Here is an 18,037-nt window from a genome sequence, read left to right on the forward strand (position 1 = left end):
TGTGCCAGAGTCAGCTCCACATCCCGCATCTGAAACCACCCCCCGAGTGTTTGGACAACCCCAGATTTCACAGATCAGGCAGAAGTGGGGTCAGTTTAATGGGAAAAAGGCAGGGCACGTCGTTCCCAAAGTCCTGAACTCCTCAGAACGTCCCCGGTGCCTCCGCTGTTGTTCATAGTTACAGAAACAAACAGTTGTAAAATTCAGAGGGGTTTTTGGGACCAGGATTTGCTCTTACCTAACATTTTACATGAGCTGAAATCCTGTTTGTCTCTCTCAATCCTCCTGATCCAGGTGCAAACCCGGCTAAGAGACCTGCAGGAAAAATGGGAAGGCTCAGGCAGGTTCCTTACTACACAGGAGCAGCAATTAGCGAAATTAAGAATGTTTTATCTGCAGGAGTTTCCCTCTGAATTTACTGCAAGGAAGTTTTCCTGATGATGCCAGCAGTTGTGTTGTGTCTGAGAATTTGTTCCCCTGTCCCAGTAATTCCACCATAATAATTCCAGCCATAACTCTACGTACAGCTCGATTCCACATTCAGCTTTATTTAAAACACCTCAACCAGAAGGAAAAAGCCAGGACTGTGCTTCCCCCTCCTCCTGCTGCTTTCAAAAACCATTAAACAAGTTCAGAAAGCAATTTTAGGGGCACTTGGGTTTTTCCCCTCAGTCCATAAACCATTTCAGGAGTGAGGACGAGGATGAGGGGGAAGAGATGATGTTTTGCCTGGAACGATTGTTGCTGTATTTTCAATTTCATGCTCTCCCCATGCTGATTTCATCCCCAAATTCCTAATCCCTTTTGACACAGTAAACGACCATGGAGAAGCAAAGACTGGAATTTTCGGGAAGCCGGTTAGCCTGAGGAGCAGTGGATAACATTTTTATTTTATGTATATAAAATATGTAACCTGTATAAAACCATATATACATAACATATCTAGAAATACACACATGATATATTTGAAATATAAAATATACCAATAGATACATAAATATATGCATAATGTAAATATATACACTTAACATATATAAATTTATACATAGCACATATAAAAATATATATAAAACATACATGTGGCCAAGAGTGGGAAAAAGTCTCTAAAAAAGTGTTCAGCCTTCTAAGTTTCACCAATTTACTCACTGCAATTGAGCATTTAAAGCCCAAAATAATCCTCTGTAGGATTGTTTCATCTACCTGTCATTTATTAGGCATTTAATTGGGGAATTGGCTAATGCCAGGCTAAAAATTGTTCATTCAGCCTTCTGGAAAACAGATCTAAAATTGCATTTTTTTTTCCTCTCTCCCAAGTGATTGCAGAACACAGTGGGGAGGCTTTGCTAGTTCCAGCCATCAGTTTGCTTTCGTGTAGAGCTGTACAGCTCAGCTGTAACCAGGCAAATAAAAGGATTTCATTTATTTAAAGCAAGCAAAACAAGCTTCTGAAATTGGGGAAATTTCAGTTTCCTTGTTTTTTAAAAAATTCTACATGGATTGAATGAATATTCAGTGTTAGGAATATTCATTCCTCAGTGAATAACTTTACAGCCACCTCAGCCATTCCTTAAAAGACCCAGTTCCAGGCAGAACTGCTTATCTCCTGGGTAATAATTGGAATTTCTGGCTTTTTTAGAGTCTCATCAGCAGGGCAAAGCCACGGGTTTGTTTGCGGTTTAATCCTTGTTTCCTCTGAGGGTTTGGCTTTCCTGGGGTGGATCTGAGCGAAGGGTTTGGTTTTATCTGTGGACAAGGGAAAGTTAAAGAGCGAGAAGCTGAAAGAGTTGTGTCCAAAACGTTGTCTACAGATGGAATCTCAGAAACACACCAGATTTTTGTCATTTTTTCTTACAATTAAAAAGACAAAGTGAGGGAGTTCTGGCTTTGACCCTCCTGGATCAAGTTTTACAATCAGGGAGAGCATCAAACAGAGTTGGGGCTGGAGCTCTGGGATGCTGGTATGGTACTGGAATTAGGAGAAGGGCTTTTTCTCTCCTGGCCCTGGCAGGGTTCGGGGTTAGCCCTGGGGGCTCTGTGGCTGTGCTGGAGGAGTCACTCTGTCACTGTCACCCACAGCCACCTCCAGCTGTGGGGTCACCAGCTGCCCCATTCCTCAGGAGCCTCTGTGCTTGGCAGCATTGGACACCCGAGCCAGGGCTTGGAATGAGATGGTGTTTGAGGTCCTTCCCCACCATGCTGTGCTCCATGAGCTGTTCCCCCCATGGAACCATGGTGCCATGGGTTGCTCAGTGCTGATGGACCATCCCCACACCTTGGGGGTGCAGGTTTGGGCTGGCTCTGGTGATCCCACACTTCCATGAGATCCTAGCAGCTCCCACGGCATCGTAACTCGGGGAGGGGGGGGAAATAAATCTGATTATTTGAGCAGTTTTCCTTGGGTTAGGAATAAAAAAGCTCAGGAAAAATAAACCCTTGGCTGCTGCCCTTGCTCTGGAATTGCTGCTTCAGGCCTTGGTGAGGGAGGTGGTTTCTCCTAAAAAATTCTGTGGGTTCCACCAAACTGTAATCTCACGAGCCAGAACTGTGCTCTTGTCTTCCTCACGGAATCATCCCCCAAGGACAAAATGGAGAGGGGCAGTCACGTTGTTAGAAGAGAAAATTCAAATTCCTTGTTGGGATTTTGTGTGTATTAAGGGAAAATGATATCCCTTTTTTCTCACAGAGGTCCCTGTGTCTGCACACGGAAATTGGTGATATTGCAGGAGGCTCTGGGGTTGCTGTGGCAAATAGTTGGGAAGAAAATAAAGCTTGGAGGTGTGGGGGTGGTTTTGTGGTGTCTGGATGCCTGTCCCTGCTCCGTGGTGGCTGTGGAGACTTGGAGATGGATGTGCTCAGTGCCTGGCAGAGGTTGATGCCCTGTTCTGTGGAGGGGCACAAGCTCAGCTGGATGTCACGAGCTGCTGACTCTGGCAGATGTCTCGTGGCCGTTTATTATCTTCATGGCAAAACCTGGGAGCTTTTATGAGCGTTCTGATAGCCCTTGAGCCATCTCAGCACAGAACAGGCCCCCCGGGCTCTGTTTTCAGAGCATCACATAAAGACTCGACTCAATAAACCGTGAGGCTCTCGTGTGTGCGAAGATTTACAGGTCCATGCTTTGGGATGTGGGTAAAATAACTTCAGTTCATGCTGTAGAAAGTTATCCTGACTGTGGCTGTTCCTAGGATGGGGAAATGGGAAAATTACAGGTCAGGTTGCCCTAGGGATACATCCAGAATTCAGTAGGTGCAGTTACAATGGAAAAAAAAATCAGGAAGTGTGTCTTGATGCGGGGAATGGGATGTTTGCAACCTCACGTAGGTTTTGAGGAGAAATTGTGGAGTTTGGAGAGAGAAAAACCACAGGTATAAAGGTCTTTTGGTGAGAAACCACTGGAACAGATCCCTTGTTTCATTGAAATACAACTTCAGTAATCAATAGGATGGGGATGCGGAACAATTCCATCCATTTTTTAGTGAACAGAATGTCAGAGGATGGGGAACTGGCATTGGGAGAGGTGGATTTGGGTGGGCTATTTGCATTCTAAAGCTGTTCTGCCCCATGGGACACTCCCAGCCTTTCGCTGTGGGAAATGAGAAGTGCAGCAAGGGAGGAAGGAATCACATTGCAAAGCCTAGAGGAGATGTTTTGAGGGAGGACTTAGACATAATGCCTTGGGGTGAGGTTTCCCAGGTAGTTTTGCAGCCTGTGCCACATGCCCTCTTATTTTACCCTTATTCCCATGTATGGAAATCAGGATGTGATCCCAAATGGAAAACACAAAGGTTGACAACTCATTGCCCTGCTCAAAACAAGAGGTAGAGGAAATCCCAGGGAATGCAAGGAGTTCTTCCAGCCAGGCTCTCACCTTGTAGGGAAATAGGTGGGCTTTGCTGCCATGGAATAAGGGTTTGGTGAGAGGGTTTAAGCACCCCTGCCTTTGCTCAGGAGCCACCCTAACGTGTGTGCTGTGGATATTCTGTGTTGCAGGACAGTAGTGATGCCCATTGCCAACGAGTTTGCCCCAGATGTTGTGCTGGTGTCATCTGGTTTCGATGCAGTGGAAGGGCACCCCACACCCCTGGGAGGATATAATCTGTCAGCAAAATGTAAGTGGGGGCTTTACTTCTGCTGCTGTCTTGTGGACTAAAGGACAGGTTCTCAGATTTTACTTTGCAGGCTCTATTTCAGATCTTTCATTTCAATGGCAAAATGTCCATCTTTTTTCTTTGAATTTTCATGGCATTTATCTTCTTATAATGCATATTTTGGCCTGGCTGAAGCCTTAATTTTTTAATTTTTTTTTAATGTTGCATAGTTAAACTTTGAAATATTCAATATATAGCATTGTGTAATCTATTTGTAGTCACATCTCTGCTGAATTAGAGAGTTATGCTGGCATTAATATAAAATTGCAAAAAAAGGCCATACCAGCTGTAAACACTCTCATTGCCACCACAAATCCATTTCTTCCTCCAGGACACCTGATTAAAATCTTGAGTTGAATATTTTTGCTCTCCACCTTTGAATTAATTACAGGCACCCACAAACCCTCCTTTTTGCTTCAGGTCTGGGATGTTTTTGGGAGATGCACTGAAACTCCCCACCCCCCGGCCCCAGGTTACGTGGAGTTTACCTGGCACCGTTTACTTCAAATTAATCCAGAGGACAGTTTTCTTGAAAAAGGGTTTTACTACTATTTTTTAAGAGTTTGTTCCAGCCAGGAAAGTTGTTCTCTACAGCGAACTTTAAAACCTCGTAAGGGAACTGAACCTGTAAACTTTATATAAGAATAAAGTGAAATAGGTTTACAAGAGGCAAGTTCCTTGAGATATGCAGAAACACTTTGGAAAGGAAAGGTCTTGTTTACCTGCTGGTTGAATTTGCCCTGCTCTGCTCCTCTCACAAAACCAGTTATGGGCTCTGCAGTGGATGGTTTTCTCTGCCTGGTAATTTGTTAATTTGCCGACTCGCAAAGGGGTTCTCTCCAAAGCAGAAAGCAGGCAGTGGGGAGGGAGGGTAGAAATTCCCTGGCTTTTCCTTTGTTTGGCTTTTTGATTTTTTTTTTTCCTCCTGGAGGGGGAAGGTTGCTTTGAGGACACGTTTTTTAAATCCTCGCCGCTTGGTTCTGTTTTGTTTAAAGGGGGCAGAAATGTATTGTGTGTCATCTGATCAAAGTGCCGGGTGCCCCTGGAATTTTTATAGCATATTATGGACGGGAAGAGCTGTCTGCTGAGAACGAGATGTCAAACCTAAATCTCTCTGGGGCACTGCGCTGCTGCTATCCCGACCCAAACTGGGCCGATTCCCCTTCCTCCTCCCTCCGCCAAAGCAACAGCCAGCAGAAATCCGCCCCTTTCTCTGCTTCCAAAGGGAATGTTGGCTGCTGGCTTTAATTTGGGGTGCTGAGTGGTGGCAAGGGGAGGTTGGTGATGCTCTCAGCTGGGGTGGTGCCGGTGGGGGACACACAGATCCATCCCAGGGAAGCCACAGCTGGAATCGCGCGGCGAGCGCGTTAAAGCCCAACCTGGCTCGTGTTATGCGCCGAGCCTTTTCAAATCCCCGCTGGGTTTTTAATATGATGTAATTCCTCTCCCTAATTCTTTGATCCTCCGCCAGGAGCCCGATTCCAGCCGCCACCTTTGCCCTTCTCCTGCATTTCCTCTGTTCCCTCGTTGCAGGTTTCGGGTACCTGACGAAGCAGCTGATGGGCCTGGCCGGGGGCCGCGTCGTGCTGGCCCTCGAGGGTGGCCACGACCTCACTGCCATCTGCGACGCCTCGGAGGCCTGTGTGTCTGCCCTGCTGGGAAACGAGGTACAGGCACCCACAAAACCCACTCCCCCCTCGGGTTTGGGCGTCTCATCCTCCCGTCTGCCAAGTTTCTGTCATTGTTTTGTGTCCTTCTGACACTTGGTGTTTAAAAGAGTGTTTGTTTTATGCTTAAAAACCACCTGTGCTTTGCAATCCGTGCAATGAATGAAACAGCTAAGAATGATTTTTGGGTTTGTTCTTTCTCCAAATAATTTGCTTTGTGCTCTTTGAAAAACAACTCTTTTAATTAATTTCTAAATTCATTGTGCAAGTCTTCCCTTGTCTTTGCTCCCCTCTCTAGTCCTACAGTCTGTGCCTGCTACATGGGGCAGGTTGCTTGACACAGTTTGCAGCTGGATTTTTTCCTGGGAGTTACATTTTCTATTTTCTGTACATTGCTGTGTAGGAAAAGCCTTGGCTGTGTCAGAAAAATTGGCCAGAAAGGTTAGGGGGCTGGTTGCAACATAAGAGCCAGACAGAGAAATACAGCAAGATGTTGGATTCTGTAGAGCTCAGGGTATTTTCCCACAGAGAAAATTTTAGGTACTCCATCTTTTCTGCCTTTTCCCTCCACTTTTAGTGTCAGTGGGATGAAAGAAGGAACACTACATCTACACATCTTTGAAATCCTTGCAGGGGTGTTGACTCCACCACTGCCCTGGGCAGCCTGACTGAATGCCTGAGCACACTTCCCATGAAAGAATTTTCCCTAATATCCAACCTAAACCTCCTCTGGTGCAACTTGAAAACATGTTTGATACGGTTACTTTGGGCTGAGGTGCAGCACCAGAGGAGCCGAGCAGTGGGTCTGTCTCCAGTGGGAGCTGATTTCTGGGGAGGGTTGTAGTTCAGTGGCCATCAGGTGTCTGGAAAGATGGAGAGGGAGCTTGGATCTGCATGGAGGTGTGGAGCAGTTTGACTTCCAGCCTGTTGGAGAAGTGTTCTGTCTTGGAGTACCCACGCTCAGCGTTAGGTGGGAGGCTGGAGATAAACCAGCTGGGATTCATCAGAAGCACCTTCTTCCATCATCCAGCATCCCAGCTCCCAGTGTCCAGGGAGCATCCTGCTCCTTGTGCTTGGCCAGGCTGTTCTGAGAAGGCTCTGGGCACGGGGAATGGCTTCAGCCTGCACTTGGGACAGCTGAAAACTCAGGAGGCAGCTGCCACACCAGCATGGAAACAGGGGGGTTCCAGTGGTGGGACACTGGCACAGGTTTCATAGAGAAGCTGTGGCTGCCCCTGGATCCCTGGAAGTGTCGAAGGCCAGGTTGGATGAGGTTTGGAGCAACTGCTGGGATAGTGGAAGGTGTCCCTGCCCCGGGCAGGGGTTGGGACTGGATGAGCCCTAAGGTCCCTTGTAAGCCAGACCTCCCTGGGATTCTGTGAGGTGTTTATTGCAGCACCCATGTGTTTTAAGTGGTCTCTACAGACAATTCCTCTGGCTCCAGCCACCTCTGGGTGCAGGATGCACTTTGAAAGGGAAGCAGTGGGACTAACACCTGGAGGATGTCGTTCCTCCTGCTCAGTGTGCTCCTAGGATCACAGGAGGCTGACTGCAACCACAAGCAGTAGATAAATGCTTGATCCTAGCCATGGGTGTGTTTGGGAGTGTGAGGCTGTGGGGAGAGCTCAGCACTCAGGATACCTTGGATGCTGTGAGCTGCCTGAGTGATTTCATTGAGCAGAGGAATTATTGATCCTTAAAGGTAAAAAACATTTATTATTTTAATCATGGCTACAAGGACACTTAAACACAGACCTGCTCTCACTTGTCCTAGGTGGGCTGTGCAGATAGGGTAATATTTCCTGGCTTACCCACACATCAGAAAGCAGGAAACGCTCGTTTTATCCAGGTCTTTCCTCGAACCTTTTGAAGGCAAGGGAGCTGGGGGGAGCGGCTGCAGCTCTGTGCTGCGGCCCTTTGATGCGGTTTGATCTACAGCGTGTCGGAGGATCCTGCCTGCACACACATGGACAGGCAGCTGTGGCCAGGGCAGGCTGCAGGGAGCTGGGCCGGCTCAGAAGCCGGCCGGGAGCTCCACTGGGGCTTTTAGGAAATGAGGGGAACAGTGCCAGTCCCCTGAGCACGGCGTCCACCGGCGGAGATCAAAACTCCTGCATCGGGAGAAGCACGGAGCGAACGCAGGAGCCAGCTCCTTTCCAACCTGCCAGGAAATTAAACCAGAGCTGGGGCTGTGCAGCTGATTACTGCACTGGGGAGGGGGTCAGGGCTGGGGAATGGAGCTGCACTGCTGTGCTGGCAGAGCTGAGCAATGCTCACAGGGCGTCAGTGGATATCTGGGGTGGGAAATCGGAGAAAGACTCTGATACAGTCTGAGAGAGTTTGGGTTGTTCAGCCTGGAGAAAGCTCCAGGGAGAAGTCTTCCCGTGCTTAAAATGGCTCCAAGAGAGCTGTACATGAATTTTAGACAAGGTTCTGATGGGACAGGAAAAGGGGGAATGGTTTTAATCTATTTTAACCACAGAGGGTGGGGTTAGATGGGATATCGGGAAGAAATTCTTGGCTGTGAGGGTGCTGAGGCCCTGGCACAGGGTGCCCAGAGCAGCTGTGGCTGCCCCTGGATCCCTGGCAGTGCCCAAGGCCAGGCTGGACACTGGGGCTTGGAGCCACCTGGGATAGTAGAAGGTGTCCCTGCCCATGGCAGGGGGTGAGATGAGATGAGTTTTAAGATCCTTTCACCCCCCAGCATTCCCTGATTCCATGATTTCGAGGTCTGGTGATGGCAGTCCAGAGCTAGCCACCGTTCCTCTCCCCTTACTCTGCAGAGCTGCTCAGTCCATCGAGGGCATCACCAGCCTCTGCCCTTCAAACAAGAAGTTGATAACCAGGTGCCTCATGCCCAGAGGTTTTTTACTCCCTTTTCCACAGGCTGAGGCTGTTTGTGAGTGTTATTTCAGGAGGAGAAGTGAGCTCTGGAATCAGGAACATGCTTAGTCTCAGTGTCAACCAAGGGGTCTTGGAAAGCTCTTGCTCAGAGACTTATCCAGGAATTGCTTTTGCCTTCACTTAATGTCATACAGAAACCAGTTTGGAGCAGAACTATTTTTAGAGTGGAGAATTAATAAAAAGTGCAATCCATAATTACTGAATCTGGAATGCAGCAACCCATGAAGTACCTATGGAATGGCTACCATGTGCTCATAAGAGCAGTCTTGGCTGCAGCTTCTCTTGGCTTTGAGCGAAGTTAAACTTTGCCATAGATATTTTTAACTATTAAACTCTGGCTCTTCTTTGCTGGGGAGCAGCCATGGTTGGGCTGTTTTCAGCACAGCTAACAGCAGCGGACATCTCTGGTTTTGGACAGCCCACCTTGGAGGTTTGGGATGAATTCATTCATTAGTGGAGAACCTGGAAGGGCAGAAGTGTCTCCTCTACTTGAGTTTTTCTAAAGGAAATCAAATAAATCCTAAAACATTCCTCCAGCAGTGCTTGTCAGGCCTTTCCCTGGGATGGCACAGGCATGTTCCCACTGCAGAATGACTAGTGGAGGGTGTCCCTGCCCGTGGCAAACATGGAGTGGGATGAGCTTTAATGTCCCTTCCCACCAAAACCATTCTGGGATTCAATGGTAACATTCCTTTGGCGTTCCTCTCTTTCTCTCCAGCTGGACCCTCTTCCGGAGAAAGTTTTCCAGCAGAGAGCAAATGCTAACGCGGTGCATTCCATGGAGAAAGTCATCGAGATCCACAGTGAGTGCAGCCCCACGACCCAGCTGGTTCCCTGGGGGACACCCCTTGGGCTTCCCCACCATTCTGCCAGCTCCATGCTCCCACTTCCCAGAGTTCTGGTGCTCACTGCACCCTGAGCTGGATTTGTGCAGCCACAAACTGGTGTTACTGTGGATGGAGCCATTCCCAGCAGGGCTTTAGCCTTAAGGGGGAATTACAGAATCAGAGCACGGGTTAGTTAGGAAAATACCTTCAGGAGGATCCAGTCTAGCGGTTAAGCCAACAATAATTAAAAGCTCTAAAATCTCTGTAAAGGACAGACTGTCCTGCCCTTAGAGGGTGCTCTTACTTCTTCAAAAGCAATTAAGTATCTCTGAAAAACACAAAAGACTCTTGCTGGGTTTTGTGGCACCCATTAATTAGGAGTAGATAGGCATGGAAATGAAGCAGGCTCTCAGGCAAAGGCTGGGATTCTTGGGATGTCCTGTGCAGGGCCAGGAATTGGACTTGATGATCCCTCCCAAGGGGTGATCCCTTTCAAGGATATTCTGTGAGTTTTGCTGGCAGTTGTTGATATTTTAGGTTTATTTAGCTAAGCAGTCTAAAATCATTGCATTGAACCTTGCCTGGAAAAATTATTGGAAATTCTTCTGGAGCCTTCCTGGTGCTCTTCCCAATGCAAAAGGGTGTCAAACTGCCAACATAAAAAATACTTTGGAGGTTGAAGCTTGGATTTGGTGGTATTGGAGGTCTTTTCCAACTTTAATGGTTCTAAATACATCTTAGACTTCTTTAGTCTTCAGGGATTTGCCCACTGAAAGTAGGTGGCAGTCAGCAGATGGATCCAGACCTGGACTGCATCCTTCCCTCTCCTGGATTTTTTGGTAGAGAGACATTTCCAGGCACATTTGTCCTTAGGTTTGGAAGTTTCTGAGGGATTTGAAGTGGAAAAAGGAATTATTTTTTGAGCTCCTAAGGCCCTTAAAGTGAGAGTATGGATCAGATGAGTGTTCCCTGGGCAGTTCCAAGCTGGCAGCTGGGTTTGGGAAAGCAGGAGTTGGAATGGTGCCCTGATGGCCCTGTTGTCACCTCTCCCCCAGGCAAGTACTGGCATTCGCTCCAGCGTTTTGCCTCCACGGTGGGATATTCCCTGGTGGAGGCCCAGAAGTGTGAGAATGAGGAGGCAGAGACAGTGACAGCCATGGCATCGCTGTCGGTGGGCGTGAAGCCGGCGGAGAAGAGGTCAGTGGTTTCCCATCACATTTCCAGTCTGTGCAGCCAGGAGGAGCAGCCTTGCAGGTTAATCCTCTCCTTTCAGCCACTGCTGCTGCACTCCCCACATCCTCTGTCCTCCGTGGGTTCCCAAAAGACTTCCCGGGCTGCAGGAGAGCAGCAGAACCATGAGCTCTGTGCGTGCACCCTGTGCCTGAGCCTTCTGTTCCGAGCGTGGTTTTGGGCCACAAAAAGAAATTTATTTTGCTGCGGAAAATCTTAATGTTGCCCAAGAGAGATTGTCCAAAAACCCTTCTTGGTGACAAGTTTAATTCAGGTGATCCCAAGCTGGCTGGGTGGGAAGGTGATGGGAACATAAGGAGTGAGACTTGGCACCACAAATTGTCCACCTATGTCACGCCAAACCCTCTTCTCTCTCTCCCCTCCCTGTCCCACCCTGCCTGGCTGTGCAATCCCTCAGACCTGAGGACGAACCCATGGAAGAGGAGCCTCCCCTGTAGCACCCACCTTCGAGCTGGAGTTCTCCTATCTGTTCGTCTTCGTCTTGAAGCTCTGCCAAGAAGCTTTCTCTTGTTACTCCTGCGTCCTGTCACGGTTATTTCCCGAACACGGAAGGACAGCCAGGTGTAAAGCAAAGCAAGCGACACAAAAAAACAAATCTCTCTGCATCTTTGAGTCTCTTTTTGCTGAAAAAACAACGCTGGTGAAGAGCAGCAAAGGACTGACACGTTGGGCACTCTTCCTCTGGTCCTCACCGGGAGCAGAAAGAGGAACGATGCCCGGGAAGTCTTTGGCAGAGTTGCCAAACAAAAAAACAAAAACAAGACGGGAGAATAATAAAGAAATCAAAGATTCAACAACACAAATCAAACAAACCTTAACATAAAACTGGTGCTTACAAAGTTGATTACCCACAACTGAGCAATCTCTGCTTGAACCACTCAACCCATCGTGTACTTTCATTTCTTGGATATTTGGAAATGGCTCTTGCCTGCCTGTGAGTCAACGACAGCTCTTGTCGGAACTGGAACGTTGGGAGATGATGGCGAATTTTTAACAGGGAGGGACAGGGAACGAGGGACTCATCTGACACCTAAAGGAAAGGGAAGCAGAAGGGGGGAATGGTAGCCCAGATGGAGTCGGCTTTATTGTCTCCAAAGCCATCTGAAGATGAGTTTGTGCCTTTTTTTTTAATTGATGGATTTGGTGCAGCTGGATTTTCTGAAGTTTGAGGAACAATGCCTTAAGTAAAAATTAAATTTAAAAAAAAAAAAAAAAACAAAACACATATTAAAAAAAAACCAAAAAAAAAAAGAACAAAGAACACAGCAGTTCCTGAATATTTTTCCTCTGGTTGGGAAAGCCAAGGACTGCCATCAGGAAGGAAGACTTTTTGGCTTGTGCTGGCATGATGGTGGGAAGCAGGCATCAGCTGAACAGAGTGTCTCCAAAAACTGTCGACAAGTTTGGATTTGTTTTGTTTTCTTTCATTGCTGTTTCAGAGAAAAGGAAAAAAGAAAAAAAAATTAAGGTAGTTGCCAAAAAAGTGGCAAATACTGTTGGGTCTTTGAAATTCAACCATTTTTATCAACCAATTTTCAAATGTTTTCTCTCTCTTCTACATTATCTAGTAATTGAACTTATCAATTTGGTTGTCAAAGCATGTATTAGACACAAATGCAGGTTTTAAGACTGGAATGCTTTTTATTAAAAGCAACTAGCATGAGATATTGCTTAAATTGTTAGGTATAAATATATATATGTGTATAATGTATATTCCAAATGTATTCCAAGCTTAGAAACCGGATTCCTATGAATTATTGAGAAAAATATTTATGATGCATTTATAGAAAAAAGAAAAAAATATATGTAATAAATGCATACTCTAACAGTAGCCATTGGAAGCTCCCTAGGGACAGATTTGGGAATTGGAACGTCAAAGGTGCTTTTGGAAAAGGATCTAGGTTGAAACTCGAGGACTTGTCAGGCGACAGGTTGGGAAGTTTTTCAGAAAGCCAACACTTTAGCCACTGGGCAACTACCCTAAACATTTGTATTTTAATTTAAGGTTTTTAGTTGTGATCCTTTTCTAACAAACACAAGAAAAAAAAAAGAGTTTTTTATAGCAAAGACGCTGAATTTGCTGTTAATTTTTATATGGATATTTCCCGAAACCCTCCGGAAGCCTTGTTTGTGTGACTCTGATATTTCTTTTCCATTTGGCAGGTTTCCTTTCTGAACGGCAATAGCATCTAAACCTTTCTTCCTCCCTCTTTTCTTGCTTATAATACATGGATTTTCCTTTTTTATTCTTTTTTTTAAATTTTTTTTTTCTATATTGTTTTCTCTCCTTTTCCTCAACTCTTTTGTACAGTGAGCAGCTTTCTGCAGGTGTAAGGAACTGTGGGCAGACCAACAGTGTTTGTTTTTTTTTCCGGGAAAGGGCGCATTTTACCGAGGAGGAGGAGGATGAGGGACCGTGATGGGCTCCTTTGTTGTACCGATTCCACCGACTGTATATTTCCTCAGCTCTCTTGTAGTAGCTCTGTAAAGAAAATAAGGAATTTTCTTACCTGGTGGTGTTCAGTGGGCGATGCCTTTGTCCTGCCCGCGGCTCCTGGCGCTGCCTGCCCTCGGGAAGCCTCCTTGGATACTCCGGGACCGCCGGCGTTTTCTCTCTGCCGAACATACCCGCAAACTTCCCACCTCCTCTCTCCCTCTTTTTCTCCCCTCTTCCTCTTCTTCTTCTTCCCAGCACTGGGAGGGGTTTTGGAGGCTTTTTTTTTTTTTTTTTGCTCCCCCCACCCCCGCACCCCGAGGAGGTCATTGCCTCCCGGGAATGCCGGGTGGGAGAGGCCGCGAGAGAGCGGAGCATCTTCGCGGAGACGGCGCTCCCCGCGTGCCTTCCTCCAGCAGTGTAGGACCGCACATGCCTCTTCCCAGCACAGCTTCTCCTTAACCACCCTTCCTTCTTTTATCCTGTTCCTATGGTGACTGGTGGGGTTGCTTCCAGTAACTTCTCTTCTTTCCAGTTCTCGAAGCAGCTGCTTTCGTTCCGTTCAGGACTCGCTCGCGGGAGGAATTGGGAGCGTGACCCCACACTGGAGGGTTTTGTTTCCTTCCTCGATTTCTAGTGCAGTTTCAGAACCAGACACTACAGTATTTGAGTTTGCAAACCCAAGTATGTTCTAAAACCCCAAAAAGCCCCAGTGGCAAGGGCTGTCCTCGGCATATCCTAAAATCCCCCCGTGTGAGAGCACTGCGTACCTGGGGATGTTGTGGTTTGGGGTTTTCTTCCATCCGACCACGCTGCTGCTGTGATCTCAAATCCATCCGACTGCCGAATTTGGTGACTGACGTGGGGTTTTGCTCCCTGTGCCACGGGCAGTGCCTGTGTTTACACCTCCCTTTGTGTTGTCAGCTCTTCCCCGGAAGGTTTTTTGACGTTTCTGCTCCCGGTTGTGGCAAAGCTTTTTCCTTCCTTTTTGCTTTCCTGGGAGCTGCCGGCCAACCATGCTGAGCCGGTTCCTTTGGAAAATCTGGAGGAGCTTGTCGGGATGCCACCTTCCTTCCTTCCTTCCTTTCCATCCTTTCCCTCAGCTTTTTGCTGGGACGGGAAGATTTTTCCTGAGATGACAGAGGTCGTCTCCTCCAAACTCCCGGTGACGTGGATTTGTTTCACAGCATCCCCCTTTTCCCTGGGAATGCTCTTCCCTGGGGATGCTCTTCCCTGGGGATGCTTTCCGGGGCCAGTGCAGGCACGGAGAGAAGGGAGGGAGCCCTCGTTTTGAGGCTCCCAGGGGGATTTTTCACCATTTTGAGCCATTAAGCTTCTTCATTTCAGATGGCTTTGCCACGGGGCGGCCGTGCCAGCGGAGTGGGAGCCCGGGATGCTCCTGCATCCCAGCACGTGCTGCCCAGGGCATCCTTTGTACCTGCTTGGGAAGAAAAGGAACAGCTTTCAATCCTCTTTACAGTGAAGTGAGGCCCAGTTTGCAGTACACAAGTAACCATTGGGGGGTTTTTGGTTGTTTTTGTTTGTTTGGTTGGTTTTTTGTTGGGTTTTTTTTTTTACTTTCGATACAAAACATTCCTTTTTTTTTATTAGTCACGGTCATGTACTCATTCCATTCTTCCTTTTGTAAACTTTTTTGGGCCCATGTTCTTTTACGGGCATTGATATATATAAATATATATATAAATATATATGAATATATTTTTTTAAGTTTCCTACACCTTGAGGTTGCATGGTCTGTAAGGTTGGCATGTCTTTATATTGTATACAGATTTTGCACGCCAAACTTGGCAGCTTTGAAAACAATAACGAGAAAAAAAAACAACAAAAAAAAAAGAGGTGGTTTGGGGTTTCTTTGGGTTGGTTTTTGTTTTGTTTTGGTTTTATATTGGTTTTTTTTTTTTTTTTCCTCTCGTGGCATTTGTGGAGACTGAAGGTTGGAATGTTGTTGTCACACACACTCACTCACCCACACAGCTACACACCAAGGAAGGAGAGTGGGAAATTTTTTTTTTTTTTGGAGTCTTACTGAACTTAATAAGAAGAAATTGTGCTTTTTATTGCTAAAAAGAGTAAATAAATAAAAAACAAAAAGGACTACTTAAACATTTCTCATTTTAAGAAGAAAAGAAAAAAACTAAGACGTTTATCTAGCACTTGTAACTTACCAATTATAGAGTTTATTGTATTTATGTGGAAACAGTGTTTTTAGGGAAACTACGCCGAACACACCAAGTAAACTGCCTGTGTCGTTATTATTATTATTATTATTATTATTATTTTCCTTTGGGTTGGTGTTTTTGCTTTGATTTCTCGGCTGGGTGGGGAGGTTGGATGCAACCCTTGTGTCAACACACGGAGTCGTTCATTCCGAGGAGCCGGACGGATGGATGGATGGATGGATGGATGAGGAGGACTTTAAAGAGTTAACTCTTCAGCACAGCTGCGTTAACTTTTTTAAGAAATTACTTTTACATGATGTATTTTTGCTCGGTTTCACTTTAAGCAGTCGTGTACTGTGCAACACTGTGGTTTAAAAACGAGACTTTACAGCAAAAGGCAAAACATGTTTCTTCATTGTCATGAAGTTGGGCTCGTTCTCAGCTCATCTTCACTTTGTCTTTGATATTGATGATGAAAAAGAAAAAAAAAGTATCCTATTGAAAGAAAATAAATTAACACTTTTTCTGTGCTCCATAGTGGAGGCGCTATTTTCCAATTTATGAGGATGACAAACTTATATATATAATATATATATAAAAGTGGGGGCGGGGAGGGGGGGGAAGGGGTTGAAACATTATTCACCCGAGAGCTTATTACAGATATGTAGTATCAAAAAGTTGTAACTATATTATATTCTACTTTATACCTATACATGCTCAGTATGACGTCACCATTGGTAGCAGCTACCGGTTTACTCTGTAATTTAGACACAGTTTCACTCTTCTTGTACGGACCTTACTTTCAGTGATGGTAGCATTCTTTGTGCTCGACTTTCTGACGGTCCTTTCTTTTAAATTGGTGGAGTTGGAATAATTTTTCTCGCTCTTGTTTTTTCTTTCTATGTTTTTATTTTGTTTTTATTTTATTTTTCTTTTTATTTTGTTTGGGGTTTTCTCGTTTTTGGTTTTTTTGTTGTTTTTTTTTTTTTTACTGGCCAATGGTGTCTTTCTCTGACAGTACCGACTTCAATTTCAACTTTATTAGGAGTCCAGTATTTTGTACCACATTATGACAACTTGTTATTCTTGTGGTGTAAATAAAAGAAAAAAGTTAATTATAGTACCACCCGGGTTTCTGCTGCTGATCTTCTTTCCTTCCTTTGCTGGGATGGGATGTTTCATCTTCTGGGTTCTTGGTGTGTCATAGAAAGGAGTCTTGGTGCCAGAGTGGTTTTTTGGGCAAAATATACCCATGTCTACGTTGGGGTGTTCATGGAATAGCTCCTGGAGCTTCCATGGAAACTAGTTTAGAAACTTTTTTTTAGAAACCAAGCCAGTTTCCTTGCGGCTCCCCAGTGCATGTTGACAAGCGCCTGCAAAAAACAAAATTGACATTCCAGGTGAAGCAGCTCCAGCTAATTTATCTCTTTCGCGGCCTTTTTCATACGTGTTTTCCCTCTAATTGGCTTCCTGCTTGTCTCTGGAGCCTCCCGAACCATCCAAAACCCATCTGCTCCGTGTGTGTCACCTGGAATTGTCCTGTGGTCACAGGGGAGAAGGCCACGCTTCAGTTCTGGGCTCCTTCCAGTGTGTCCCTGGAGCAGCAGCAGGTTGGTGCTCACCAAGGGCTTCTGGTGGGAGGGATGGGGAGAGCGCACAGGGGAAACTTGGGATGCTCAGGATTCCCTGAGCAGTGAAGTATCCCCTGCTGCTTCGGTGTGATTCATGGAATGGTTTAGGTTTGAAGGATCTGGGAGGTCTCCTCTGATCCCATCCCCTGCCATTCCAGAGACACCTTCCACTGTCCCAGGCTGCTCCAAGCCCCATCCAGCCTGGCCTTGGGCACTGCCAGGGATCCAGGGGCAGCCCCAGCTGCTCTGGGCACCCTGTGCCAGGGCCTGCCCACCCTCCCAGGGAACAATTCCTTCCCAATATCCCATCCATCCCTGCCCTCTGGCAGTGGGAAGCCATTCCCTGTGTCCTGTTCCTCCATGCCTTGTCCCCAGTCCCTCTCCAGCTCTCCTGGAGCCCTTTAGGCCCTGCAAAGGCTCCGAGCTCTCCCTGGAGCCTGTATTCATGTGCAGAGTGTGGGTGTGGTCATTGCTTTAGGACCATGATCTGGGGGTTCCAGCCTGGCTGGGAGGGCACCTGCAGCTCCCAGGAGCTCATTTCTGGCAGTGAAATCCCACTGCTGGGTGGCCCAGCTGAGGCAGAGACTTTATTTTGAGGGATGGGGGCTGTTTCAGACACTATCCCAGTCCCTGTGCCAGGCATCATCTCACCTGGAATGCTCTGAGCTCACCATGGCACAGGGACATAAACCTGAGGGAGGGTTGAGCTCAGTGCTGTGGCAGCCCCTGCTTTAGCCATGGGAATTTTTACAGACAGAAGTCTTCTGATCCCAAGGAAAAAGACATTGTGCTGCAATGAGTGTGATCCAACAGGATTTTGAGGTGTTTCTCTCGTGGCTCCTCCAGTGTATGCCCATGGCTGGGTGTGATGGATGGATGCCCAGCCTGGCACTGGCACACCCTTCCCAGGGCTCTCACTGAGTTTAATTTTCTTAATTTCACTTGTTTTCCTGATATTTTTAAAGGAGGGAGAGGCAGTTTCTCCCTCTGGGCAG

At 46.6% G+C, this 18,037-nt stretch overlaps 1 protein-coding gene, 1 long non-coding RNA gene and 1 pseudogene across 14 annotated transcripts in view; 2 read left to right on the forward strand and 1 right to left on the reverse strand.

Moving 5' to 3' along the window:
* HDAC4 (histone deacetylase 4) overlaps positions 1-12,018 on the forward strand; it is a 174,345-nt gene extending 162,327 nt beyond the window's left edge. For all 12 annotated transcript variants that reach the window (XM_068196697.1, XM_068196706.1, XM_068196702.1 and 9 more), the window contains 5 exons: positions 3,991-4,109; positions 5,682-5,815; positions 9,438-9,522; positions 10,602-10,743; positions 11,195-12,018. In XM_068196697.1, coding sequence (XP_068052798.1) covers positions 3,991-4,109; positions 5,682-5,815; positions 9,438-9,522; positions 10,602-10,743; positions 11,195-11,234 — 520 coding nt within the window. In that variant the 3' untranslated portion in view covers positions 11,235-12,018. The remainder of the gene's footprint in view (positions 1-3,990; positions 4,110-5,681; positions 5,816-9,437; positions 9,523-10,601; positions 10,744-11,194) is intronic.
* The window catches only part of LOC137477514 (uncharacterized), a 302,567-nt gene that overhangs the window by 268,962 nt on the left and 15,568 nt on the right, over positions 1-18,037 (reverse strand). The window lies entirely within an intron of this gene.
* On the forward strand, positions 12,228-16,633 carry LOC137477508 (uncharacterized; annotated as a pseudogene). Its single transcript, XR_011001034.1, has one exon. The product of XR_011001034.1 is annotated as an uncharacterized protein (transcript).

Source organism: Anomalospiza imberbis, chromosome 7, assembly GCF_031753505.1.
Source record: "Anomalospiza imberbis isolate Cuckoo-Finch-1a 21T00152 chromosome 7, ASM3175350v1, whole genome shotgun sequence".
NCBI lineage: Eukaryota > Metazoa > Chordata > Aves > Passeriformes > Viduidae > Anomalospiza > Anomalospiza imberbis.